At 43.1% G+C, this 23,390-nt stretch overlaps 1 protein-coding gene across 8 annotated transcripts in view; it reads right to left on the reverse strand.

Annotated features, from left to right (window-relative positions):
• The window catches only part of RUBCN (rubicon autophagy regulator), an 80,702-nt gene that overhangs the window by 38,286 nt on the left and 19,026 nt on the right, over positions 1-23,390 (reverse strand). For 6 of the 8 annotated variants that reach the window (XM_055110822.1, XM_055110821.2, XM_055110819.2 and 3 more), the window contains exon 2: positions 8,224-8,377. The exons of the other annotated variants lie outside the window; for them this stretch is intronic. In XM_055110822.1, coding sequence (XP_054966797.1) covers positions 8,224-8,262 — 39 coding nt within the window. In that variant the 5' untranslated portion in view covers positions 8,263-8,377. The remainder of the gene's footprint in view (positions 1-8,223; positions 8,378-23,390) is intronic. 8 annotated transcript variants of the gene reach the window in all.

Raw genomic sequence — 23,390 nt, forward strand, 5'->3', positions numbered from 1 at the left:
TACATAACTTCCTGGAGAGTAATTTAGCAATAGCTATCAAAATATCAAATACACATGCCCTTTAAGAATTCTAGGAATTTATCCTACGGTAAAGGGCAAAATTATTTATACACAAGCACTGTTACTAATAGCAAATGATTGGAAACAATCTAAATATCCATTCACCAGGGGACTGGCTAAATAAGTGATGGTACATACGTACAATGGAATATTATAAAATGACAGCTGTAAGAAAGAATGAAGAAGCTCTCTATGTAATGATTTCAGATGAATTACAAAACATATTAAGTAAAAAAGGCAAGATACAGAATAGTTACTACAGTATGCTATTATTTATATTTAAAAACTTGCAGGTATAGCAAAGAAAATCATTGGTAATTGCTTTTATAAGCATAAAAATTCTCTGGAAGGGCTGGGCATGGTGGCTCATGCCTGTAATCCCAGCACCTTGGGAGCCAAGCTGGGAGGCTGCCTGAGGCCAGGAGCTTGAGACCAGCCTGGGCAACATAGTGAGACCCTGTCTTTAAAATTTTTCTTTTTTCTTTTTATTTTTTATTATACTTTAAGTTTTAGGGTACATGTGCACATTGTGCAGGTTAGTTACATATGTATACATGTGCCATGCTGGTGCGCTGCACCCACTAACTCGTCATCTAGCATTAGGTATATCTCCCAATGCTATCCCTCCCCCCCTCCCCCCACCCCACCACAGTCCCCAGAGTGTGATATTCCCCTTCCTGTGTCCATGTGATCTCATTGTTCAATTCCCACCTATGAGTGAGAATATGCGGTGTTTGGTTTTTTGTTCTTGCGATAGTTTACTGAGAATGATGATTTCCAATTTCATCCATGTCCCTACAAAGGACATGAACTCATCATTTTTTATGGCTGCATAGTATTCCATGGTGTATATGTGCCACATTTTCTTAATCCAGTCTATCATTGTTGGACATTTGGGTTGGTTCCAAGTCTTTGCTATTGTGAATAATGCTGCAATAAACATACGTGTGCATGTGTCTTTATAGCAGCATGATTTATAATCCTTTGGGTATATACCCAGTAATGGGATGGCTGGGTCAAATGGTATTTCTAGTTCTAGATCCCTGAGGAATCGCCACAGTGATTTCCACAATGGTTGAACTAGTTTACAGTCCCACCAACAGTGTAAAAGTGTTCCTATTTCTCCACATCCTCTCCAGCACCTGTTGTTTCCTGACTTTTTAACGATTGCCATTCTAACTGGTGTGAGATGATATCTCATAGTGGTTTTGATTTGCATTTCTCTGATGGCCAGTGATGATGAGCATTTTTTCATGTGTTTTTTGGCTGCATAAATGTCTTCTTTTGAGAAGTGTCTGTTCATGTCCTTCGCCCACTTTTTGATGGGGTTGTTTGTTTTTTTCTTGTAAATTTGTTTGAGTTCATTGTAGATTCTGGATATTAGTCCTTTGTCAGATGAGTAGGTTGCGAAAATTTTCTCCCATGTTGTAGGTTGCCTGTTCACTCTGATGGTAGTTTCTTTTGCTGTGCAGAAGCTCTTTAGTTTAATTAGATCCCATTTGTCAATTTTGGCTTTTGTTGCCATTGCTTTTGGTGTTTTGGACATGAAGTCCTTGCCCATGCCTATGTCCTGAATGGTAATGCCTAGGTTTTCTTCTAGGGTTTTTATGGTTTTAGGTCTAACATTTAAATCTTTAATCCAAACGGAGATATAGATCAATGGAACAGAACAGAGCCCTCAGAAATAATGCCGCATACCTACAACTATCTGATCTTTGACAAACCTGAGAAAAACAAGCAATGGGGAAAGGATTCCCTATTTAATAAATGGTGCTGGGAAAACTGGCTAGCCATATGTAGAAAGCTGAAACTGGATCCCTTCCTTACACCTTATACAAAAATCAATTCAAGATGGATTAAAAATTTTTTAATTAAAAAAAATTCTCTGTAAGGAAACTAGTAAGTGGTAGTTTTTTATGTGATCAGAAGGGAGCAAGACTTTTCACTGTATACAGTTTTATACTTTTTTGATTATCTAGCTACGTAAAATACAGTGTTCAAAAATTAAATATTTTTCAAGTTATGGAGTGATATATATAGTACAACCTTAATGTTTTTTTAAAACACATAAATACATAGAAAAAAGCAGAAAATATACCTCAATGTTAGAGTGGTGACTATCGCTTGGTGTTGGGATTATGGGTGATATTTACTTTCTTCTAAAGTCTTTTAGGTATTTTCTGAATTTTCAACAAAGAAAATATATTACCTACATTACATATTCAGAAAAAAACCACAGAGGTCTTTTTTTTATTATTGATTTTTTTTAAATTGGACCATCTATGCTGCCAAGAACTAGTTTCTTCTTGATTGTGGCAAAAGGAGGAATCCTTTCACTTCTCCTATTCAGCTGAGCAATCTCAGGGGCTAAATGTCTCCACATTTCTAAGCAACAGAAAAGAGGCTATCAAATATGCCTTGCCTTCTGGAAGGACTAAAAAGGTAGCCCAGATGCAGCTGTCAAGAAAACTGAGATCCCTCTAAGAATACGATCATGATGTTACAGCTTTCCTAAGGCCCTGAGTGAATTTTTAAAAATACAATTCACATTCCACAACGCATCCTCCTGAAAGCCCAGAGGGGACATGAGCAGCATGAATCACCGTATCAGCCCCTCCTCCCTACGAGGGCACAACACCCAGAATAGCTCGGTGATGACGCAGCAGCCTGAAACCTTTGAAAGCCCTCATCTTTCTGAGGGAGGAAATGAAAGCGAAAAACAAGTTCTTGACGCAGACTTTAATTCTCAGATCTTTACCAGGCAGAACAGAGCAGCAAGGAAACCGGCACGGATCTTTTGATTCTTCCCACTAGAGCCTGCAGTTGCTAAATGTGTGTGTGTCCATATGACAAATCTGCCTGATTTGCTCTGCTTCTGATTACTAACACTACTGGGGTTCTCAGGATAGGAGGCATGTAAAAAAGGCGAGAGAAAAGATAAAATAAAAACAAATGAAAAAAATTAAAAATACTATTGCTATTTTGCAGATGATCATATGCTTTGATATTTTTCATTCTGATGACCAGATACTTTCACAGATATTATCACTTTTTTTTTTTTTTCTGAGACGGAGTTTCGCTCTTGTCACCCAGGCTGGAGTGCAATGGTGCACTCTCAGCTCACTGCAACCTCCACCTCCCAGGTTCAAGCGATTCTCCTGCCTCAGCCTCCCGAGTAGCTGGGATTACAGGCATGCACCACCACGCCCGGCTAATTTTGTATTTTCAGTAGAGATGGGGTTTCACCATGTTGGTCAGGCTGGTCTTAAACTTCTGACCTCAGGTGATCTGCCCGCCTCAGTCTCCCAAAGCGCTGGGATTACAGGCATGAGCCACTGTGCCTAGCCAGATATTATCACTCTTAATAACTATAACAAGATATGTGAATAGTGTTTTGCATTTATCAAGCAGCTTTCATTTGAGATTCTCATTGATTTGACTTCCATTTCTCTTTCAGGCACAGATAGTGAAACTGTCTTGTAATATGGTTAAGTGATTACTCTAGATGACAGTTTAATATTAGTAACAGGGCCAAGAGAAGAACCCATTTGCTATTAGGACACAAGTACCTGACCCATTGAGTGGCAGTGCCACTAATCTGGTAGCTATTTTGGTCAGCAGCCTGGGAAACTTGCACTGAGTTTCTGTAAAACACACTGGCAGGATTCCCAAGTTTCTGACTTGGGAGACTGAGCAGGTCAATGCCACAAATAGGAAGAAGGGCAGTCTCATGAGAGAACATAAGTTTAGTTTTGGTCATGTTGTGCTCGGGCCTGAAAGACAGCCAGACAGTAAGGTACAGGAGACAGCTAATCTTCTGGATTTAGAGTTCAGCAGAGAGGTGAACCTGCTGAACCCTGAGGTGGGGGTCATCAATGGGTGAGTGATCGTGCAATGTGAGCGATGAGACTGCTTCAGGAAAATACACAGAGTAAGAAGAGAGAAGGGCATACGGCAGAATTGCATTAAAAAAAATTCCAGGCCAGGCATGGTGGCTCATGCCTGTAATCCCAGCACTTTGGGAGGCTGAGGTGGGCAAATCATGAGCTCAGGAGTTCAAGACCATCCTGGCTAACACGGTGAAACCCTGTCTCTACTAAAAATACAAAAAAAAATTAGCCGGGCGTGGTGGCGGGTGCCGTAGTCCCAGCTACTCAGGAGGCTGAGGCAGGAGAATGGCGTAAACCCGGGAAGCAGAGCTTGCAGTGAGCTGAGATCACGCCACTGCACTCCAGCCTGGGCGACAGAGCAAGACTCTGTATCAAAAAAAAAAGAGAATACAAAGACAAAAGAGTTATATAATTTGCCCAGCACCACTCAGTTAATGGTGAAGCTGAGATTAAAATGTGAGCAGTCTGATTCAAAAGTCCGTAATTTTAACTGCTACGTCACTTTATTTCCCATGGATGTGAGCAATGAGTCTAGATTCTGATCTAGGTTCTAACTGACTCCAAAGACTTTTGTCAGTCTATGATACAACGTTGCCTCCTCAGTCCTAGGATGGTGCTTTTTGCTGTTTTGGGTTTGCTTTTTTTGTTGAGACAGGGTCTCCCTCTAGGCTGCAGTGGCACAATCACAGCTCACTGGAGCCTCAGCCTCCCAGGCTTAAGCAATCTTCCCACCTCAGCCTCTGGAGTAGCTGAGTCTACAGGCATGCACCACCATGGCTGGCTAATTTTTTAAATTTTTTACAGAGATAGGGATCTTGCTGTGTTGCCCAGGCTGGTCTTGTATTCCTGGCCTCAAATTTCTAGTGATCTTCCTGCCTCAACTTCCCAAAATGCTAGAATTATAGGCATGAACCACCACGCCCAGTCAAGTATACATACTTTAATACCAATTAGTTGATTAGCTCTTTTCCAATGTGATTGCTGGCTGAGAATAAATTCTGATAAAAAAGAAAGATGAGCTTAGAGTTCCAGGTAGTTATACTAGGCCCTGACAGGGGAGGACGTGAGAGAGAACACACAATTATGCCTGTATTTGTGAGGTCTGATTTTTTTTTTTAAATAGGAGGATACTAAACCCCAGTGACTCACTTGACAACTTTATCCAGAACCAAAATGTATTTAAAACACTGCAAATGGAGTAACTGCCAAAGAGAAAGCAGAAACCTTTAAGTATTATTGGATTCTACTCATTTCAAAACTCAAAGCTGATTATAGAGTTTTTGAGGATATAAAGAAAAAGAAACTCGGCCAGGCGCAGTGGCTCACGCCTGTCATCCCAGCACTTTGGGAGGTCAAGGCGGGCGGATCACCTGAGGTCAGGAGTTCGAGACCAGCCTGACCAACATGGAGAAACCCTATCTCTACTAAAAATACAAAACTGGCTGGGCGTGGTGGTGCATGACTGTAATCCCAGCTACTCGGGAGGCTGAGGCAGGAGAATCGCTTGAACCCGGGAGGCAGAGGCTGTGGTGAGCCGAGATCGTGCCATTGCACCACAGCCTGGGCAACAAGAGCGAAACTCTATCTCGAAAAAAAAAAAAAAAAAGAAAAAGAAACTCAACATCAATAAAGTTTATATTTTAAAAATTTAAGCTACAATCAAACTACCATTCATAAGCATCAACAAGGTATCTATAAAGTAAAACTCAAAGGGTATTCTAAATATGACAACATTTTATAAATAGTTCTCGGATTGTCCTAGGATGCTAGGAGGAAAATTTAATGAGTTGAGTCATTGTGTCCTCCTCCTCTTCCTCCCCATCATAGCACATACTAGGAGAGCTCTTCCTATTCTCTTAATGCTTTACGTACCACACCAACCATAGAGGTAGGCAGATGCTACCTCATTTCACTGGTGAGGAAACTAAGGCACAAAGAGGTGAAGTATTTTGCCCAAGGTTACACAGCTAACACATGAAGGAGCTGAAAACTGAATCCAGGCAGTCTGGCTCTACCCTGAGCCACAGTACCTATTAACTACTCGTGTCGTAGTTAACATGAGTTAACTACTAACTCTTCTTTTCCCTAGTCACTTTTATGCCTGCTAGTTTTCACAGATACTTTGAGGATAAAGTCTCACTATCCTTACAAAGAAAGCATATTAATTCTTTCTTCCCATTATTAATTTGAAGTAAAGATAGTAATAATAAAAGTCTAAATTTAGGGAACAAGATGAAAATTCTAATTCAAAAAGAATCACAGGAAGAGCTGATTATTTTGTCTCAGGAAAGAGACGCTGATTCTAATTACACGAATCTTATCAAGCCTAAGCAATTAATTATCACTAGAACACACTGGCTTCTAGACAAAAGGATTTCCCACAGGGAAGTACTTTTAATGTAACTGAGCACATGGAGTTTCATCTTTTCATTCTTCTGTTGTTGTGAGATAGAGTCTCACCCTGTCGCTCAGGCTGGAGCGCGGTGGCGCGGTCTCGGCTCACTGCAGCCTCCGCCTCCCGGGTTCAAGCGATTCTCCTGCCTCAGCCACCTGAGTAGCTGGGATTACAGGTGCGCGCCACCACGCCCGGCTAATTTTTGTAATTTTAGTAGACAGAGAGTTTCACCATGTTGGCCAGGCTGGTCTTAAACTGATCTCAAGTGATCTGCCCCACTTGGTCTACCAAAGTGCTGGGATTATAGGCATGAGCCACTGTGCCTGGCCACCTTCTCATTCTGTAGAAACATTTCATGCATGAAAGTCAGAAATAAGTGAACATATTTTTGCCTTGGCTGTTTTTCTTCCTTTATCCTACCTACTTCTGAAAAAAACCAGCATGGTTTTAAAACCAAAACTAAGATTCAGAAGAAAAAGCTTCCTGGCTGTGGTTGGCTAAGACTGGTCCTCCAAGATGTCTACATTCTAATTCGTAGAACCTGGGAATGTTGCCTTTTATGACAAAAGTGACTTTGCAGGTGTGATTAAATTAAGGATTTTGAGATGGGGCAATTATACTGGATTGTCCACGTGGGCCCAGTATAATTGTAAGAGTCCTTAAGAGGGAGGTAGGAATGGTCATAAGGAGGGGGGAAGGCAGGAATGGTCCATAAGGAGAGAAAGGGATGTGAAAGCAGAGAGGGCTGGGCACGGTGGCTCATGTCTATAATCTCAGCACTTTGGGAGGCTAAGGCAGGAGGGTCACTTGAGACCAGGAATTCAATACCAGCCTGGGCAACATGGTGAAATCCTGTCTCTACAAAAAACACAAAAATTAGCCAGGTGTGGTTGCATGTGCCCGTAGCCCTAGCTACTTGGGAGGCTGAGGTGGAAGGATTGCTTGAACCCGGGAGGTCGAGGCTGCAGCGAGCCATGATTTTGTCATTGCATTCCAGCCTGGGTGACAGAGCGAGACCCCGTCTCAAAACACAAACAAACAAACAAAGGGGGCAGAGAGCTGGGTGTGGTGGCTCACGCCTGTAATCCCAGCACTTTGGGAGGCCAAGGTGGGCAGATCACAAGGTCAGGAGATTGAGACCACTGAGACCATCCTGGCTAACACGGTGAAACCCCGTCTCTACTAAAAAATAGAAAAAATTAGCCGGGCCTGGTGGTGGGCGCCTGTAGTCCCAGCTACTCGGGAGGCTGAGCCAGGAGAATGGTGTGAACCCGGGAGGCGGAGCTTGCAGTGAGCCAAGATCGCACCACTGCCCTCCAGCCTGGGTGACAGAGCGAGACTCCGTCTCAAAAAAAAAAAGGGGGGGGGGTCAGAGAGAGATTTGAAGGTGCTATGCTGTTGGCTCTCAAGATGGAGGAAGTGGCCAAGAGCCAAAGAATGCAGGAAACCTAGAGAAGCTGGAAAAGGCAAGGAAGTGGATTCTCTGTGGAGTGTCCAGAGGGCGTGTGGCCCTGCAGACACCTTGGTTTCAGCCCCGTGAAACTCATTTTGGACTTCGATCTCAAGAACTGTAAGATGATAAATCTGTGTTGTTTTAAGCCATTAAGTTTGTAGTTACTTGTTACAGCAACAATAGGAAAGTTTTAAGTTGACCTAATCTTTTGTTGCTGATTTGCTGTCCTACCCAGTGATTTATTCATTCCATTAACATCTATGGTCCATCAGACACGATGTGAAACGTTCTGTATATTAAAAAAATGAATTAAGTCACAGCTGCTCTCAGGAGTCCACAGACCAGTGGCCTCCTCCCTGCCAATGCGACTGTTTCTTTTCAACAAGTGAGTCAGCCAATCTGGCAAAAAAAGGAGTTCTGCGTACCTGGTCACGGATAAGCCCGTGATAGAGGATGCTCTGCATGTCCCTGCAAAGCCGCTCCAAGCCACCATACTTAGACCAGACGTTGGGGCTGTTGGTTGATACCAAACCCTCCACCGTCGTCTTCAAATTACCCAGCAACTGCCAGTGCTCCCTCCTGCAAGGGCATCAGTTACACCAATGGTTAGTTACCTTTGCTGTACTTGATCCTGATCATATCAAAGAAAGTCTAAGCCGAGGAGCCTCCTGCCCCACATCCTAACATTCTCTCCCCTCTTAATTTTCACTTGGGCGCAAAACTCAACTCTTGAGAGAATTAAAGTTGTGAACGATACTAATTTAAAGACAAAAAACAAAAAGCAAAAACCCTCACATTCAAATGGTACATTATGCTTTGTAAAGGGATTCTCATCTACTGTCTCACTCAATCCTCACATAAGCAGCTTATAACCCTAACTTTATAGGGGTATAACCCATTCAGATCCATTTTTATTTTTTGAGACACTTAACTCTGTCACCCAGGCTGAAGTGCGGTGGCATGATCACAGCTCACTGTAGCCTCCACCTCCCAGGTAGAGGTGATCCTCCCACCTCAACCTCCCGAGTAGCTGGGAACTACAGATGTGCACCAACACACCCAGATAATTTTTAAATTTTTTGTAGAGATGGGGTCTCACTATGCTGCCCAACTCCTGGCCTCAAGTGATCCTCCCACCTTGGCCTCCCAGAGAGCTGGGATTACAGATGTAATCCACTGCACTCAGCCTAAGATCCATTTCTTAACAATGACAGTACCTGCACAATATACAAAAAGATGAAGGCATCCACACAGAACCAGACATCTTTTGCCAAACAAAAAAGGCCAAAAACAACTTCTTATTTCCTATATTTCTAAGCGCTAACTACAGCATCATGAAGGACAGAAACTGTAGGACTAAGGCGGTCACTAAAATGTCATTTATGATCATACTGTAAGAAATGGCCATCGCAGAGGCCAATGGACTGCCAACTTTTGCCCAGTGACTCTGCATATCCTATGCCTCTTCCTCAGAGCAAACTAGCCTCTGATTTCTTAGTGACACAGTCTTCACATGTGCCAACAGGTTACAATCTGGTCTCACAGGCCTGAGAATCAGTCTGACTCATGACGTGACTCTGCATACCTGTGTTCTGATTCATTCTGTACTGATCTTACAAGGTTAACTGTTAAAGAACATCATGAGGCTGGACGCAGTGGCTCACACTTGTAATCCCAGCAATTTGGGAGGCTGAGGCGGGTGGATCACCTGAGGTCAGGAGCTGGAAACCAGCCTGGCCAACATGGTGAAAACCCATCTCTACCAAAAAATACAAAAATTAGCCAGGCGTGGTGGCACATGCCTGTAATCCCAGCTACTCGGGAGACTGAGACAGGAGAATCGCTTGAACCTGGGAAGTGGAGGTTGCAGTGAGCTGAGATCACGCCATTGCACTCCAGCCTGGGCAACAAGTGTGAGATTGTCTCAAAAAAAAAAAAAAAAAAAAAAAAAAAAAAAAGAACATGATAAATCCCAAAAGCAAACATTAAGTACTCTATCATCCTAGGGCTTTGATTCCAAAATTACACAAAGAGCATTGACATCTTAGAAACTTTGAGCATTCAGATCTACCTATAATTTCCTCTGGACAAAGCTGAAGAATTTCCCTTCCTCACAATGAAGTGTCCCTAAGGTGCCAAAGCTACAAAAGAATGTGGCTTTTATTCTAAGATACACCAAACAATCTATATTTGGTATCTGCTCATGTAGAAGAAAACTTCTGTAAAAATTTGATTTACATAGCTACCGTATTTAGTGTCACCTTTTTAAAAAATTTTGATTGATACATAATTGTACATATTGATAGTATACAATGGATACATTGTGCATTGATTGCAACAAAGTAATTAGCATATCCATCACCTTAAATATTTATCATTTCCCTGTGATGAGAACATTCAAAAACCTCTCTTCCAGCTATTCTGAACTACACCATACACTGCTGTTAACCCTCGTCATCTTACTGTGCACCAGAACGGACTCCTTCTGTCTAACTGTCTGTCCCCTTGGCCCTGTTGACCGATCTCTCTCCATGCCCTTCTCCCGCCTTACTGTGCAACAGAGCACCAGAACGTACTCCTCCTGCCTAACTACAACCATGTACCTGTTGACCAATCTCTCTCCATGCCCTTCTCCCGCCTTACTGTGCAACAGAGCACCAGAACGTACTCCTCCTGCCTAACTACAACCATGTACCTGTTGACCAATCTCTCTCCATGCCCTTCTCCCTCCTACCCTCCTCATCCTCTGGCAACCACTATTCCACTCTCTACCTCCATGAGAACAACTTTTTAGATTACCGAGTAATAGCATGTGACAGCTGTCTTTCTGTGCCTGGCTTATTGCCCTTAATGTAACATCCTCCAGGTTCACCCATGTTGCCAAAACTGAAAGAATTAAGGTTGAAGTGTATTCCATAGTGTATATACACCCCATTATCTTTAGCCATTAATCAGTTGATGGACATTTTTTTTTTTAAGACAGAGTCTCACTCTGTCGCCCAGGCTGGAGTGCAGTGGCATAATCTTGGCTCACTGCAACCTCTGCCTCCCAGGTTCAAGCGATTCTCCTGCCTCAGCCTCCCGTGTAGCTGGGACTACAGGCGCAGGCTACCATGTCTGGCTAATTTTTGTATTTTTAGTTAGACGGGGTTTCTCCATGATGGCCAGACTGGTCTCAAACTCCTGGCCTCACGTGATCTGTGCACCTCGGCCTCCCAAAGTGCTGGGATTACAGGCGTGAGCCACCGCGCCTGGCTGTTGATGGACATTTAAGTTGATTTCATACCTTGGCTATCATGAATAGCACTGCAATAAATAGAGGAGTGCAGGTATCGCTTTGATACACCGATTGCGTTTCCCCTGGATATATACTCAGTATTGGGATTGCTTGATCACACAGTAGTTCTATTTTTAACTTTTGGAGGAACCTCCAGACTGTGTCGCATAATGGCTGTACTAACTTACATTCCCACCAGCAGCGTGTAAGGGTTCCCTTTTCTCCCCATCCTCACCAACACCGGCTATCTTCTGATTTTTTTTAAATGTGCAGCGATTAGATTTGGTTTGCTAGTATTTTGTGAAGGATTTCTGTAGCTATGCTCATCGGGGGTACTAGCCTGTATTTTTCCTCTTGTGCCCCTCTGTAGCTTTGGTATCAGGATAATGTTGGCCTTGTAGAATGAGTTTGGAGGAATTCTCTCTCCTTCGATTTTGTGGAATAATTTGGGAAGAATTGGTATTAGTTCTTCCTTGAAGGTGTGGTAGAATTCGGCAGTGACGACATCGGGCCCTGGGCTTCTCTTTGATAGGAGACTCATTACCGATTCCATCTCATTACTCATTATTGGTGTGTCCAGGTTTTCTGTTTTGTCATGATTCAGCATTGGTAAGCTGTATGTGTCCACAAATTTCTTCACTTCTTCTAGGTTTTCCAATTTGTTGGCACAGTTACCCATAACAGCCTCTAGTGATTCTTCATAGTTCTGTGCTGTCAGTTGCAATGTCTCCTTTTTCTCTCTGATTTTATTTATTTGAGTCTTTTTTCCCCCTTGGTCTAGCTAAAGGTTTGTTAATTTTATCTTCTGAAACAAACAACTCTTTTGTTAATCTTTTATATATATATTTTTTCATTCTCTATTTCATTTATTTCTGCTCTGATCTTTATTATTTCTTTCCTTCTACTAATTCTGGGTTTGGTTTGTCCTGGTTTTCTAGTTTCTTGAGGTGCAACATTAGGTTGAGATCTTTCTACTTTTTGATGTAGATGTTAATTGCTATTTTCTTCCCTCTTAGTACTACTTTTGCAGTATCCCACTGTTTTTGGTATGTTGTGTTTCCACTGTCATTTGTCTCAATAAATTTTCTAATTCCTTCTTAATTCTTCATTGACCAACTGGTTGTTCAGGAGCATGTTGTTTAATTTCCACATATTTGTATAGTTTCCTAAGTTGTTCTTGTTATTGATTTCTAGTTGTATTGCACTGTAGTCACAAAAGATACTTGAATGGCCGGGTGCGGTGGCTCATGCCTGTAATCCCAGCACTTTGGGAGGCCGAGGTGGGCGGATCACTTGAGGTCAGGAGGTCAAGACCAGCCTGGTCAACATGGCGAAACCCCATCTCTACTAAAAATACAAAAAAAAATTAGCCAGGTGTGGTGGTGTGTGCATGTAATCCCAGCTACACAGGAGGCTGAGGCAGGAGAATTGCTTGAACCCAGGAGGCAAAGGTGGAGCTGGGATTGCACCACTGCACTCCAGCCTGGGTGACAGAGTGAGACCCCATTTCAAAAAAAAAAAGAAAGAAAAAAGAAAAAATACTTGGTATGATTTCAGTTTTTAAAAGTTTGTTGAGACCTGTTTTGTGGCCTACCATATGATATCATATATCCTGGAGATGGTTCCATGTGCTGCTGAGAAGAATGTGTATCCTGCAGCTATTGAGTAGAATGTTCTGTAGATGTCTGTAGTCCATTTAGTCTAGGATATAGTTTAACACTGCTGTTTCTTTGTTGATTTTCTGTCTGCATGATCTGTCCATTGCTGAAAGTGGGGTATCAGAGTTTTCAACTGTTACTGTATCAGACTTTCTCTCCCCATCTAGGTCTACTAATATTCACTTTATATATTTAAGGTGCTCCCATGTTGGATGCATGCATACATATATACAGGCATCCAACATGGGAGCACCTTAATATATAAACACACACACACACACAACTGTTATATCCTTTTGCTGAATTGACTCTTTATCATTAATGACATTGACTCTTTTCACAACTTTGGATTTGAAGTCTATTTTCTCTGATATAAGTATAGCTACTCCTGCTGTCTTTTGGTTTCCATTTGCATAGAGCATCTTTTTCCATCCCTTTAAGTCTATGTATGTCCTCACATGTGAAGTGAGATTCTTGGAAGCAGCATACGGTTGGGGCTTATTTGGAAGGTTTTTAAAAATTCATTGAGTCACTGTCTTTTATTTGGAGAATTTAACCCATTTACATTTAAGGTAATTATCGATAAGTAAGGTCTGTTACTTGTTTTCTAGTTTTTTTACTGTTCCTTTCTTTCTGTTACTGTCTTCTGTTGTGGCACTTGATTTTCTCTAGTAGTGTGCTTTGATTCCTTGCTTTTCAATTTTGGTGTGTCATAGATTTTTGCTTTGTAGTCAGCATGAGGCTTACAAAACACATTTTGTAGTTATAAAAAGTTATTTTATTTATTTTTAATTTTCTTTTTTTTCTTGAGACATAGTCTCACTCTCACCCAGGCAGGACTGCAGTAGCATTATCTCAGCTCACTGCAACCACCATCTCCTGGGTTCACCCGATTCTCGTGCCTCAGCCTCCTGAGTAGTTGGAATTAGAGTTACAGGCACCTGCCACCACACCCAGCTAATATTTGTATTTTTAGTAGAGACGGGGTTTCACTATGTTGGCCAGGCCAGTCTCAAACTCTTGACCTCAAGTGACCTGCCCACCTCAGCCTCCCAAAGTGCTGGGATTACAGGTGTGAGCCACCATGCCAGGCCCATAAAAAGTTATTTTAAACTGACAGTGACTTAAGTTTGATCATAAAGATAGGAAAAGGAAGAAACAAACAAAACCTATACTTTAACTCCATTCCTCCCCAAATCTGGAATTTTTGAAGTCCCATTTTACATATTTTTATATTGCCTATCTCTTTAGTGTCTTCATCTTTTTAGGATCGTTTCTCCTAATGATATAATTATCAATATCAGAGAGTTGAAATACTAAATTCAACTGAAGCTCATACACACTGGTTTGATTAAACCATTATGCCTGAATCTTAGATGCAAGTAAACAGATCACAATGGAGAAATAAAATATCCTTTCCCAGCCAGGCGCAGTGGCTCACGCCTGTAATCCCAGCACTTTGAGGGGCTGAGGCGGGCAGATCACCTGAGGTCAGGAGTTCGAGACCAACCTGACCAACATGGAAAAACCCCGTTCTCTACTAAAAAAATATAAAAATTAGCCAGGTGTGGTGGCACATGCCTGTAATCCCAGCTACTCGGGAGGCTGAGGCAGGAGAACTGCTTGAACCTGGGGGGTGGCCTAAGTGGCAAGGGAGAGTATAACCCATCCCTACATAAATCATTTTCATCAACGCACAACGAAGCCAATCTCAGAATAAAATCCCAACTACCTTCTTCTGGGAGGATCTTGACCACATCCCTCCTTTAAAGAGGAACAGAAATTGCTTAAGTGACCCAAATAAGTATATCTGGGGAAAACCAGTTTTCCTAGATGCCAACTCAGTCTTAAGCTCACCATGTTATAATAAGTATGTTATAATAAGTAACACTCAAGATTAAAGTAAAAAGCTACAAAACTCTGTAAAGTATTACACTATATAACTAATACATAACTAAAACATAATCACTAAAAATATATGACATGTGAGTATCTTATATGTGATATATATGAAATATATAATAAATAGTAAATAAGTGAAAGTACTATGTAATTGCAAAGTGTGATTCAAGGTAAGAAATAGATACTGGTCTATCTTCAATCCCCAAATACTCTTTTTAGTGGTAAAGGAAACAGCTTCAGCTTACTGGCATGTCCCTTCCACAGTGAGCTCTTTATCTGGGACAGGCCCATGGATCACAGCTGAAAGTCAGGTTGTCCCAAGTCAGGTAATGATTTGATCCCCAAAGTGAAGGAAGAAAGATGTGACATCCACATAATGGAATACCATGAAGAATGAAAACTTTTGACCAAAAAGTTTCTAAAGCTAATTATAGCATATTAAAGTATAAAAAGCAGAATGTAAAATTAGATTTACGATCTCAATATAAAAATATGAAAAGAAATAATACGTTAATAGTGGTTACCTTTAGTAATATGGGGGAACTGTAGAGAAGAGCAGAATTGTTTAGGGCTTTCCTGAGACTAGCAATTAATAAAGGATCAGTAGACTGGGTGTGGTGGCTCACGCCTGTAATCCCAGCACTTTGGGAGGCTAAGGCAGGTGCATTGCTTGAGCTCAGGAGTTCAAGACCAGCCTGGGCAACATGCAAAATCCCGTCTCTACAAAAAAACTAAAAAAATCCCTCCCCACAAAAATAGGAGCAATAATCTGAACAAACCAGAAGCTGGAAAGTACCATAAAGGATTTTTTAAATACTCAGTATCAAGGGCTTCGAAGTTGGAAGACTGTGGTCAGGCAAGTGTCCCTGGGACTTTTAATGCCAGAAAGTACTTCCTGGAAAGAAGTAATGGGTTCCTCCTTCAGGTAGAAAAAATATAATTAAGTGAAATAATTATTGGTAACACTGAGGTAGCAAGAGACTATCACGTGTGTTTAATGTTTCTTCTTATCTGGCCATATATTTGCTATTTTTAATTATCTAGTATTTAACTTGCAGGCTGTGTAGTTGAATGTGCTCCTTTTTACATAAATAATATGCTTTAAATAAATAACATGCTTATAGGAAAAACATACTTGACTCTCTTATATAGTCTCTCAGCTCTGGGGCACCTGGGAGAATGTAACCATCGGCCAGTCCCATACATTTCATGGCTGACAGGAGAATCTTTTTTTTTTTTTTTTTTTTTGTAGAGACCAGAGTCTTACTATGTTGCTGAGATTGGTCTCAAACTCTTGGGCTCAAGCAACCATCTGCCTCGGCCTCCTAAAGTGCTAGGATTACAGACGTGAGCCACTGCACGCAGCCAAAGGAGAATCTTAATGTACAGGAGGGAATAAGCAGTACCTGTAAGTATGCTTTGTAATTCGACACCTATTTAACACCTGAGTAACATCAAATGCATTGAATTTCAACAATCAGTGGATTTAACATACGGATGAAAAATCCCTTATGTCAGAAACCTAACCACCAACAAACTCCTTAGCATGGAGGTGAAAAATTCTCCATCATTGGCCCCAGTCTAAATACCAACTTTGCTGCCCAGTACTCCTCAGGTTAGGTACGGGGACCTCATCACACACTATTACAAACGTGCCAACCTCACTCTACTGCCATGATCTTATTCATGCAGAGCTCTCCACCTGGAACGCCTGTTCTCACCCCATTCAGGGATTCAGGTCCAGCTCTAATTCAACTTTCTCTCAAAAGGTTCTAAATAATCTGACCCACTATAGCTCCTTTATTAGAACTCCAAAAGCGTATGATGTCGCTATACCATTCCTTCTAAAAATACTTTAAGACTGTTGTTTAATATTATATAGCTTGTTTCCTGAAGGAAAGGGACTATGTATCTTCTATTTCTTTTGTATTTTATTTTATTTTATTTTTTATTTTTATTTTTATTTTTTGAGACGGAGTCTCGCTCTGTCGCCCAGGCTGGAGTGCAGTGGCGTGATCTCGGTTCACTGCAAGCTCTGCCTCCTGGGTTCACACCATTCTTCTGCCTCAGCCTCCCGGGTAGCTGGGACTACAGGTGCCCGCCACCACGCCTGGCTAATTTTTTGTATTTTTAGTAGAGACGGGGTTTCACTGTGTTAGCCAGGATGGTCTCGATCTCCTGACCTCGTGATCCACCCGCCTCGACCTCCCAAAGTGCTAGGATTACAGGCGTGAGCCACCGCGTCCGGCCTATTTTATTTCTGAGACAGAGTCTCGCTCTGCCACCCAGGCTGGAGGGCAGTGGTGCGATCTTGGCTCACTGCAACCTCTGCCTCCTGGGTTCAAGCGATTCTCCTGCCTCAGCCTCCTGAGTAGCTGGGGATTACAGGCACCCACCACCACACCCAGCTAATTTTTGTATTTTTTAGTAGAGACGGGGTTTCACCAAGTTGGTCAGGCTGGTCTCAAACTCCTGACCTCATGATCCGCCCGCCTCAGCCTCCCAAAGTGCTGGGATTACAGATCTTTTGTATTTTAATAAGCAGGAAGAAAATGTCACCCAGTAGAAAGAAAATAGACATCATAGTCATTCAAACTGAATTTGAATTTGAATCTTAGCTGCTCACAAACTAGATGCACATTCTATTTTTTTTTTTTTTTTTTTTTTGAGACTGAGTTTTGCTCTGTCGCCCAGGCTGGAGGGCAGTGGTGCGATCTCAGCTCACTGCAACCTCCGCCTCCCGGGTTCAAATGATTCTCCTGCCTCAGCCTCCCAAGTAGCTGAGATTACAGGTGCCTGACACCATGCCCAGCTAATTTTTGTATTTTTAGTAGAAATGGGGTTTCACCATGTTGGCCAGGCTGGTCTCGAACTCTTGACTTCAAGTGATCTGCCTGCCTCAGCCTCCCAAAGTGCTGGGATTACAGGCGTGAGCCACCTCACCTGGCCTAGATCCACATTCTTGACCAAGCTATTTAAACTCTTGAAGCTTCAATTCCCTCACTGTAAAATGGAGACAACAATTGCTTCACAGAGGAGGGTGTAACTGACAATCTAGGGGAAGCATTATCATAGAGCAGAGAATAATATTCTCTTTTCTCTGTCATTTTCCCCCTGTGAACTTCCATTGCATAAATCTAATAAATCCAACAAAATCAGGAAGGGTACCTAGAATAAAGCCTTCTTACCCATTCTGCTTAAAAAGAAAATTCTGCCAAAAATTGTAAAGGATTGGACAGTCTGCAGCATAATGAAGTTTGGTTACAGTGTTCCACATCCAAACAGTATCTCCACTGCGTTTAAACCAAGGTCAGGTCTGCGGGTAAGCATGGATTGCAAGGCCCTGTTGATGCTGTTGGCCCTCTCACTGAAGTAGGAAAGCTAGGAAGGACTTCCTCAAATACTGGATATGACTTTTATATGGTAAAGACTTAAATCTGCTTGACGGAATGGAAGAAACTGTCAAGGTGTTACTGCGGCACAATAAGGCTGATTTCACGAGACATATAAGAAAGACAATCTTATTACTTCACCAGGCTCATGTTATACTGTCTAGGTAGCAGAATGCTTTACAAACAAGGTAAAGCAGGCACACAACACCACTTTAATAGCAATGGCACGGGAGGAAAGACAAAGTGTTTCAGTCTTTTCAGTTTCAGGTAGATGATTTAAAGGTAAAAGGCACGCTGGGCACAGCGGCACATGCCTGTAGTCCCAGCTCCTCAGGAGGCTGAAGCAGGAGGACTGCCTGACCTATGCTGGGCACAGCGGCACATGCCTGTAGTCCCAGCTCCTCAGGAGGCTGAAGCAGGAGGACTGCCTGACCTATGCTGGGCAAAGCGGCACATGCCTGTAGTCCCAGCTCCTCAGGAGGCTGAAGCAGGAGGACTGCCTGACCTATGCTGGGCACAGGGGCACATGCCTGTAGTCCCAGCTCCTCAGGAGGCTGAAGCAGGAGGACTGCCTGACCTATGCTGGGCACAGCGGCACATGCCTGTAGTCCCAGCTCCTCAGGAGGCTGAGGCAGGAGGACTGCCTGACCTATGCTGGGCACAGCGGCACATGCCTGTAGTCCCAGCTCCTCAGGAGGCTGAGGCAGGAGGACTGCCTGACCTATGCTGGGCACAGTGGCACATGCCTGACCTCAAAAGTTCAACTCTAGCCTGGGCAACAATGTGAGAACCGTTCAAAAAACAAAAACAGCTGTGGGGAGAGGAAAAGCTTCAGGCTTAGAGTCCTTGCAGTCCCCTCCTGGGTTCTGACAACAGCAGCTTCCCCCAAAGCTTCAAGGGTATGTTTCTGTAATTTTTGTACTAAAAATCGAACTAGCAATTGCTAGTTTGCTTTAAAATCATGTGATCATCCTGCTTTGCTACTAGCTCTATGTAAACTGTTAACTCCTAGGATAATCAAACAGGGACGGGAAAGAAAGAAAACAGGAAATATAAAAACGTGAAAAAGTGAAAATGAATAGGAGAAATGCGAAGAAAGTGGCACTTCCAATGACAACAGTTCCACTAGCATCTGCCCATCTGTAAGAGGGATGACCACAACGTTAATGTCTTCATTCCTCAAACAAATATTCACTGAACACCAACTACATGTCAGGCACTGGGCTAGGCACTGGTGCTTAAAGAAGCGTTATAGCGGTTAAAGAGGAAGAGTCCCATCTGTCAGAGAATTCAGAACGTGATGGGGGAAATGGACACTTATATAACCATGCTATGAAGGGAGATGTCAGATGTGCTCTAACAGAGAGGGGTGCCTTCTAAAGGAGCGTCATTTAAGGGACGACTAAGAGCTCTCCAGGCAAAGAGGGAGGTATTGCAGTGAGTGTAGAAAAGCAAGAATGAGAATGGCGAGAAAGATGTGAGAGTGGGTGTGTGCCATGGTTTTGTAATTGGAAACTTCATTAAGTACTAACAGAAAGATTCAGGTCGGGCGTGGTGGCTCACGCCTGTAATCCCAGCACTTTGGGAGGCCGAGGCGGGCGGATCAGGACGTCAGGAGAATGGCGTGAACCCGGGAGGCGGAGCTTGCAATGAGCCGAGATTGTGCTACTGCTTTCCGGCCTGGGCGACAGACCGAGACTCCGTCTCAAAAAAAAAAAAAAAAAAAAAAAAGATTCAATACCAGGGTGAGGAGTTTTGACATGGAAAATATTCTGTTTTCAATGGGAAAACCACTGAACCGTGCTTTTGTTTTTTTTTTGTTTTGTTTTGTTTGTTGTTTTTGAGACGGAGTCTCGCTCTGTCGCCCAGCCTGGAGTGCAGCGGCGCGATCTCGGCTCACTACAAGTTCTGCCTCCCGGGCTCACGCCATTCTCCTGCCTCAGCCTCCCGAGTAGCTGGGACTACAGGAGCCCGCCACCATGCCCGGCTAATTTGTTTGTATTTTTAGTAGAGACCGGGTTTCACCATGTTCGCCAGGATGGTCTCGATCTCCTGACCCTGTGATCCGCCTGCCTCGGCCTCCCAAAGTGCTGGGATTACAGGCGTGAGCCACCGCGCCCGGCCCCTGCTTTTGTTTTGTTTTGTTTTTTTGAGACAGTCTCGATCTGTTGCCCAGGGTGGAGTGCAGTGGCATCACCTGGGCTCACTGCACCCTCCGCCTCCCAGGTTCAAGCAATTCTCCTGCCTAGCCTCCTGAGTAGCTGGGATTACAGGCGTGCACAACCACATCTGGCTAATTTTTTGTATTTTTAGTAGAGACAGCATTTTGCCATGTTGACCAGGCTGGTCTTGAGCTCCTGACCTCAGGTGACCCACCCACCTCAGCCTCCCAAAGTGCTGGGATGACAGGCGTGAGCCACCGTGCCCAGCGTAGTGTAGTAGTTTTACCAGGCAACCTCAAAATAACTGGCATTTAGGAAACGGAGGGAAAGTGAAGTATCATCCCTAAGCCCCAGAGCATCTGGCTGGAGTGATAGCTAGACGGAAAACAATAGGGAAGCCTATCACATAAGCACACTACCGGGGGAAGTGGGAAGCTAAGCCAACACTCTAGGTCCCAATGTGTTCAACTCGGATGAAGGAGCCACTGAAAGAGGAAGAACAAGTGATACCCTTGCAAACAGTCACTTGTGGGGGAGACACTCGCCTTATTTAAAAAAAACTAGCAAGGGGTGGATTCGACATTTTTCCTACTTCCTACGTATCAGGCTCTCAGGAGCTTTATGCACATTGTTTTATTGAATCCTCAGAACTTCTCAGGCAGGAAAGTATTACTCTTCCTACTCAGGCAGGTTACGTAAAGTAACTTGATCAAGTTAAGCCAAATTAATCCGTGAACTAGGATTCAAATGCAGGTCTGACTTTAAAGCCTATTCACATTTCATTATATCAACTACTTAAGGAAAATACACTGAAAACTTTCATCCTTCATTTTTAAAATGACACTACCGGCTGGGCACAGTGGCTCATGCTTGTAATCCCAGTGCTCTGGGAGGCCAAGGCGGCAAGATCCCTTGAGGCCAGGAGTTTGAGACTGGCCTAGGCAACATGGTGAGACTCTGTCACTACAAAAAATCTGAAAAAATTAAAAATTAGCTGGGAGTGGTGGCACACACCTGTAGTCCTAGCTACTGACGAGGCTGAGGTGGGAAGATCACCTGAGCCCAGGAGTTTGAGGCTGCAGTGAGCTACGATTGCACTATTGTACTCCAGCCTGAGTGACACAGTGAGACCCTATCTTTAAAATATATAAATAAATAAATAAAAATGATGCTATCTCATCAAGAAGACTGTTTCTGAACTGGGTATTTCATTGGCCATAGAAAGGTTATGTTTGCAGTAACCCAGTCACAAAGCCTCAATTAATAGGCACAAGGAATGTGTATTTACCAGTTGTGTATCTGGAGCTAAGGAGGCCATCAGTACCATGAAGCCTCATTAAACAACGCATTCTGAATTAACCAGCCGCCAACACAGTATGCCTATAACAATGACGGGAGTGACTTTGTGAGGATAACCCCACTACTAAAATTAAGTTTTGATTAAAGTTTTTTGGTTAAGAGGCAATCATACAAAGAATAAAAGACGGGAAAAGATTCTGCAAAGGAGCTATCCTACTGGCCTGAATGACAGGCACAGAATGCTGTGAAATTTATTCACTATCTTATACTTCTGTTGTTACTATTAGCATAGTGAGAGGCAGCATAGGGTCAGTATTAAAAGTACAGACTAGGGCGGGGCACAGTGGTTCACGCTTGTAATCCCAGCACTTTGGGAGGCGGAGGCTGGTAGATCCTCTGAGGTCAGGAGTTTGAGACCAGCCTGGCCAACATGGCGAAACCCCGTCTCTACTAAAAATACAAAAAATTAGCTGGGCGTGGGGGCAGGCACCTGTAATCCCAGCTACTTGGGAGGCTGAGGCAGGAGAATTGTTTGAACCCGGGAGGCAGAGGTTGTAGTGAACCAAGACGGTGCCACTGCACTCCAGCCTTGGCGACAGAGCAAGACTCTATCTCAAAAAAAAAAAAAAAAAAGTACAGTCTCGGGCCGGCATGGTCGCTCATGCCTGTAACCTCAGCACTTTTGAGAGGCCGAGGCTGGAGAATATCTTGAGCCCAGGAGTTTGAGACCAGCCTAGGCAACATAGTGAGACCCTGTCTCTAAAAAAAGAAAAAAAAAAAAAAAGCGCAGACTCTGGTGCCGAACTGCCTGGGTTTGAATCCAGTTCTGCCAGGGATTAGCTGTACAACCTTGGCAAGTTACTTACCCTGTCCATTTCTCAGCTTTCTCATCTGTGACATAGCGATAACAGTAGTACCGACCACATACAATAGTTATAGGGATTAAAGAAGTTAACGCAGTATTCATATCTTAATACCTTAAAACAATTCCTGGCATGTGGTAAATAGCGTTTGTTACATACATTAAAAAAATAACTAACCCAGCCTCCCTCACATGAAGTGGTAGAGGGAAATCAAAATAATCCTAAAACGTGTTTAGAATTTACATGGGACCTTTCACACGAAGCATGTCACAGACATCTGCAGGAAGAATAAATAGTTCAAATAGGCAAAGCAGAAACTGAAACATGGAAAAGGGAAGTAAGATGTTCAGTTTCACTTAGCACAGATCATTCTCAGATCTCAGGCAGGAGCCCCAAAGTCCTGTCAGTCCAGGTTTTGTTCAACAGGCCACTTTGCACATAAAAGTAGAGTCACCCTTAAAAATAGCAAGTCTTCACCCAGGAACATCTCATAAATCTTCCCTTGTTGATATTTTCTCAGAGGTAAATATTCTGCTTCTAGTTTTTGGATCCCAGCTGCTCCTGAGACCATCATTATATCTGAAACTGTTTCTAAATGTCAAGTGAGGTCAGGCCTGGTGGCTCACACCTGTAATTCCAGCACTTCGGGAGGCCGACGTGGCGGGGGAGAATCGCTTGAGCCCAAGAGTTAGAGACCAGCCTGGGTAATATGGTGAGACCCTGTCTCTACAAAAAAGTTTTTTAAATTAGCCAGATGTGGTAGCTGGCACCTATATCCCCAGCTACTTGGGAAGCTGAGCTAGTATAATGGCTTGAGCCCAAGAGTTGGAGGCTGCAGTGAGCCGTGTTCACGGCACTGCGCTCAGCCTGGGGGACAGGGTGAGACTGTGTCTCAAAAAATAAAATAAAAATAAAATAATAAATGTCAAGTATGACTCCCTTAAGCCACATTCCTGCTCTCGCCTGTCAGCATTCCAGCCTCTTTAAAAAAGATTAAGACCAGAGTTATTAATGAAGCAAACCCTAAATATGGAAGGCA

The sequence above is a fragment of the Pan paniscus genome, chromosome 2 (genome assembly GCF_029289425.2).
Source record: "Pan paniscus chromosome 2, NHGRI_mPanPan1-v2.0_pri, whole genome shotgun sequence".
Lineage (NCBI taxonomy): Eukaryota > Metazoa > Chordata > Mammalia > Primates > Hominidae > Pan > Pan paniscus.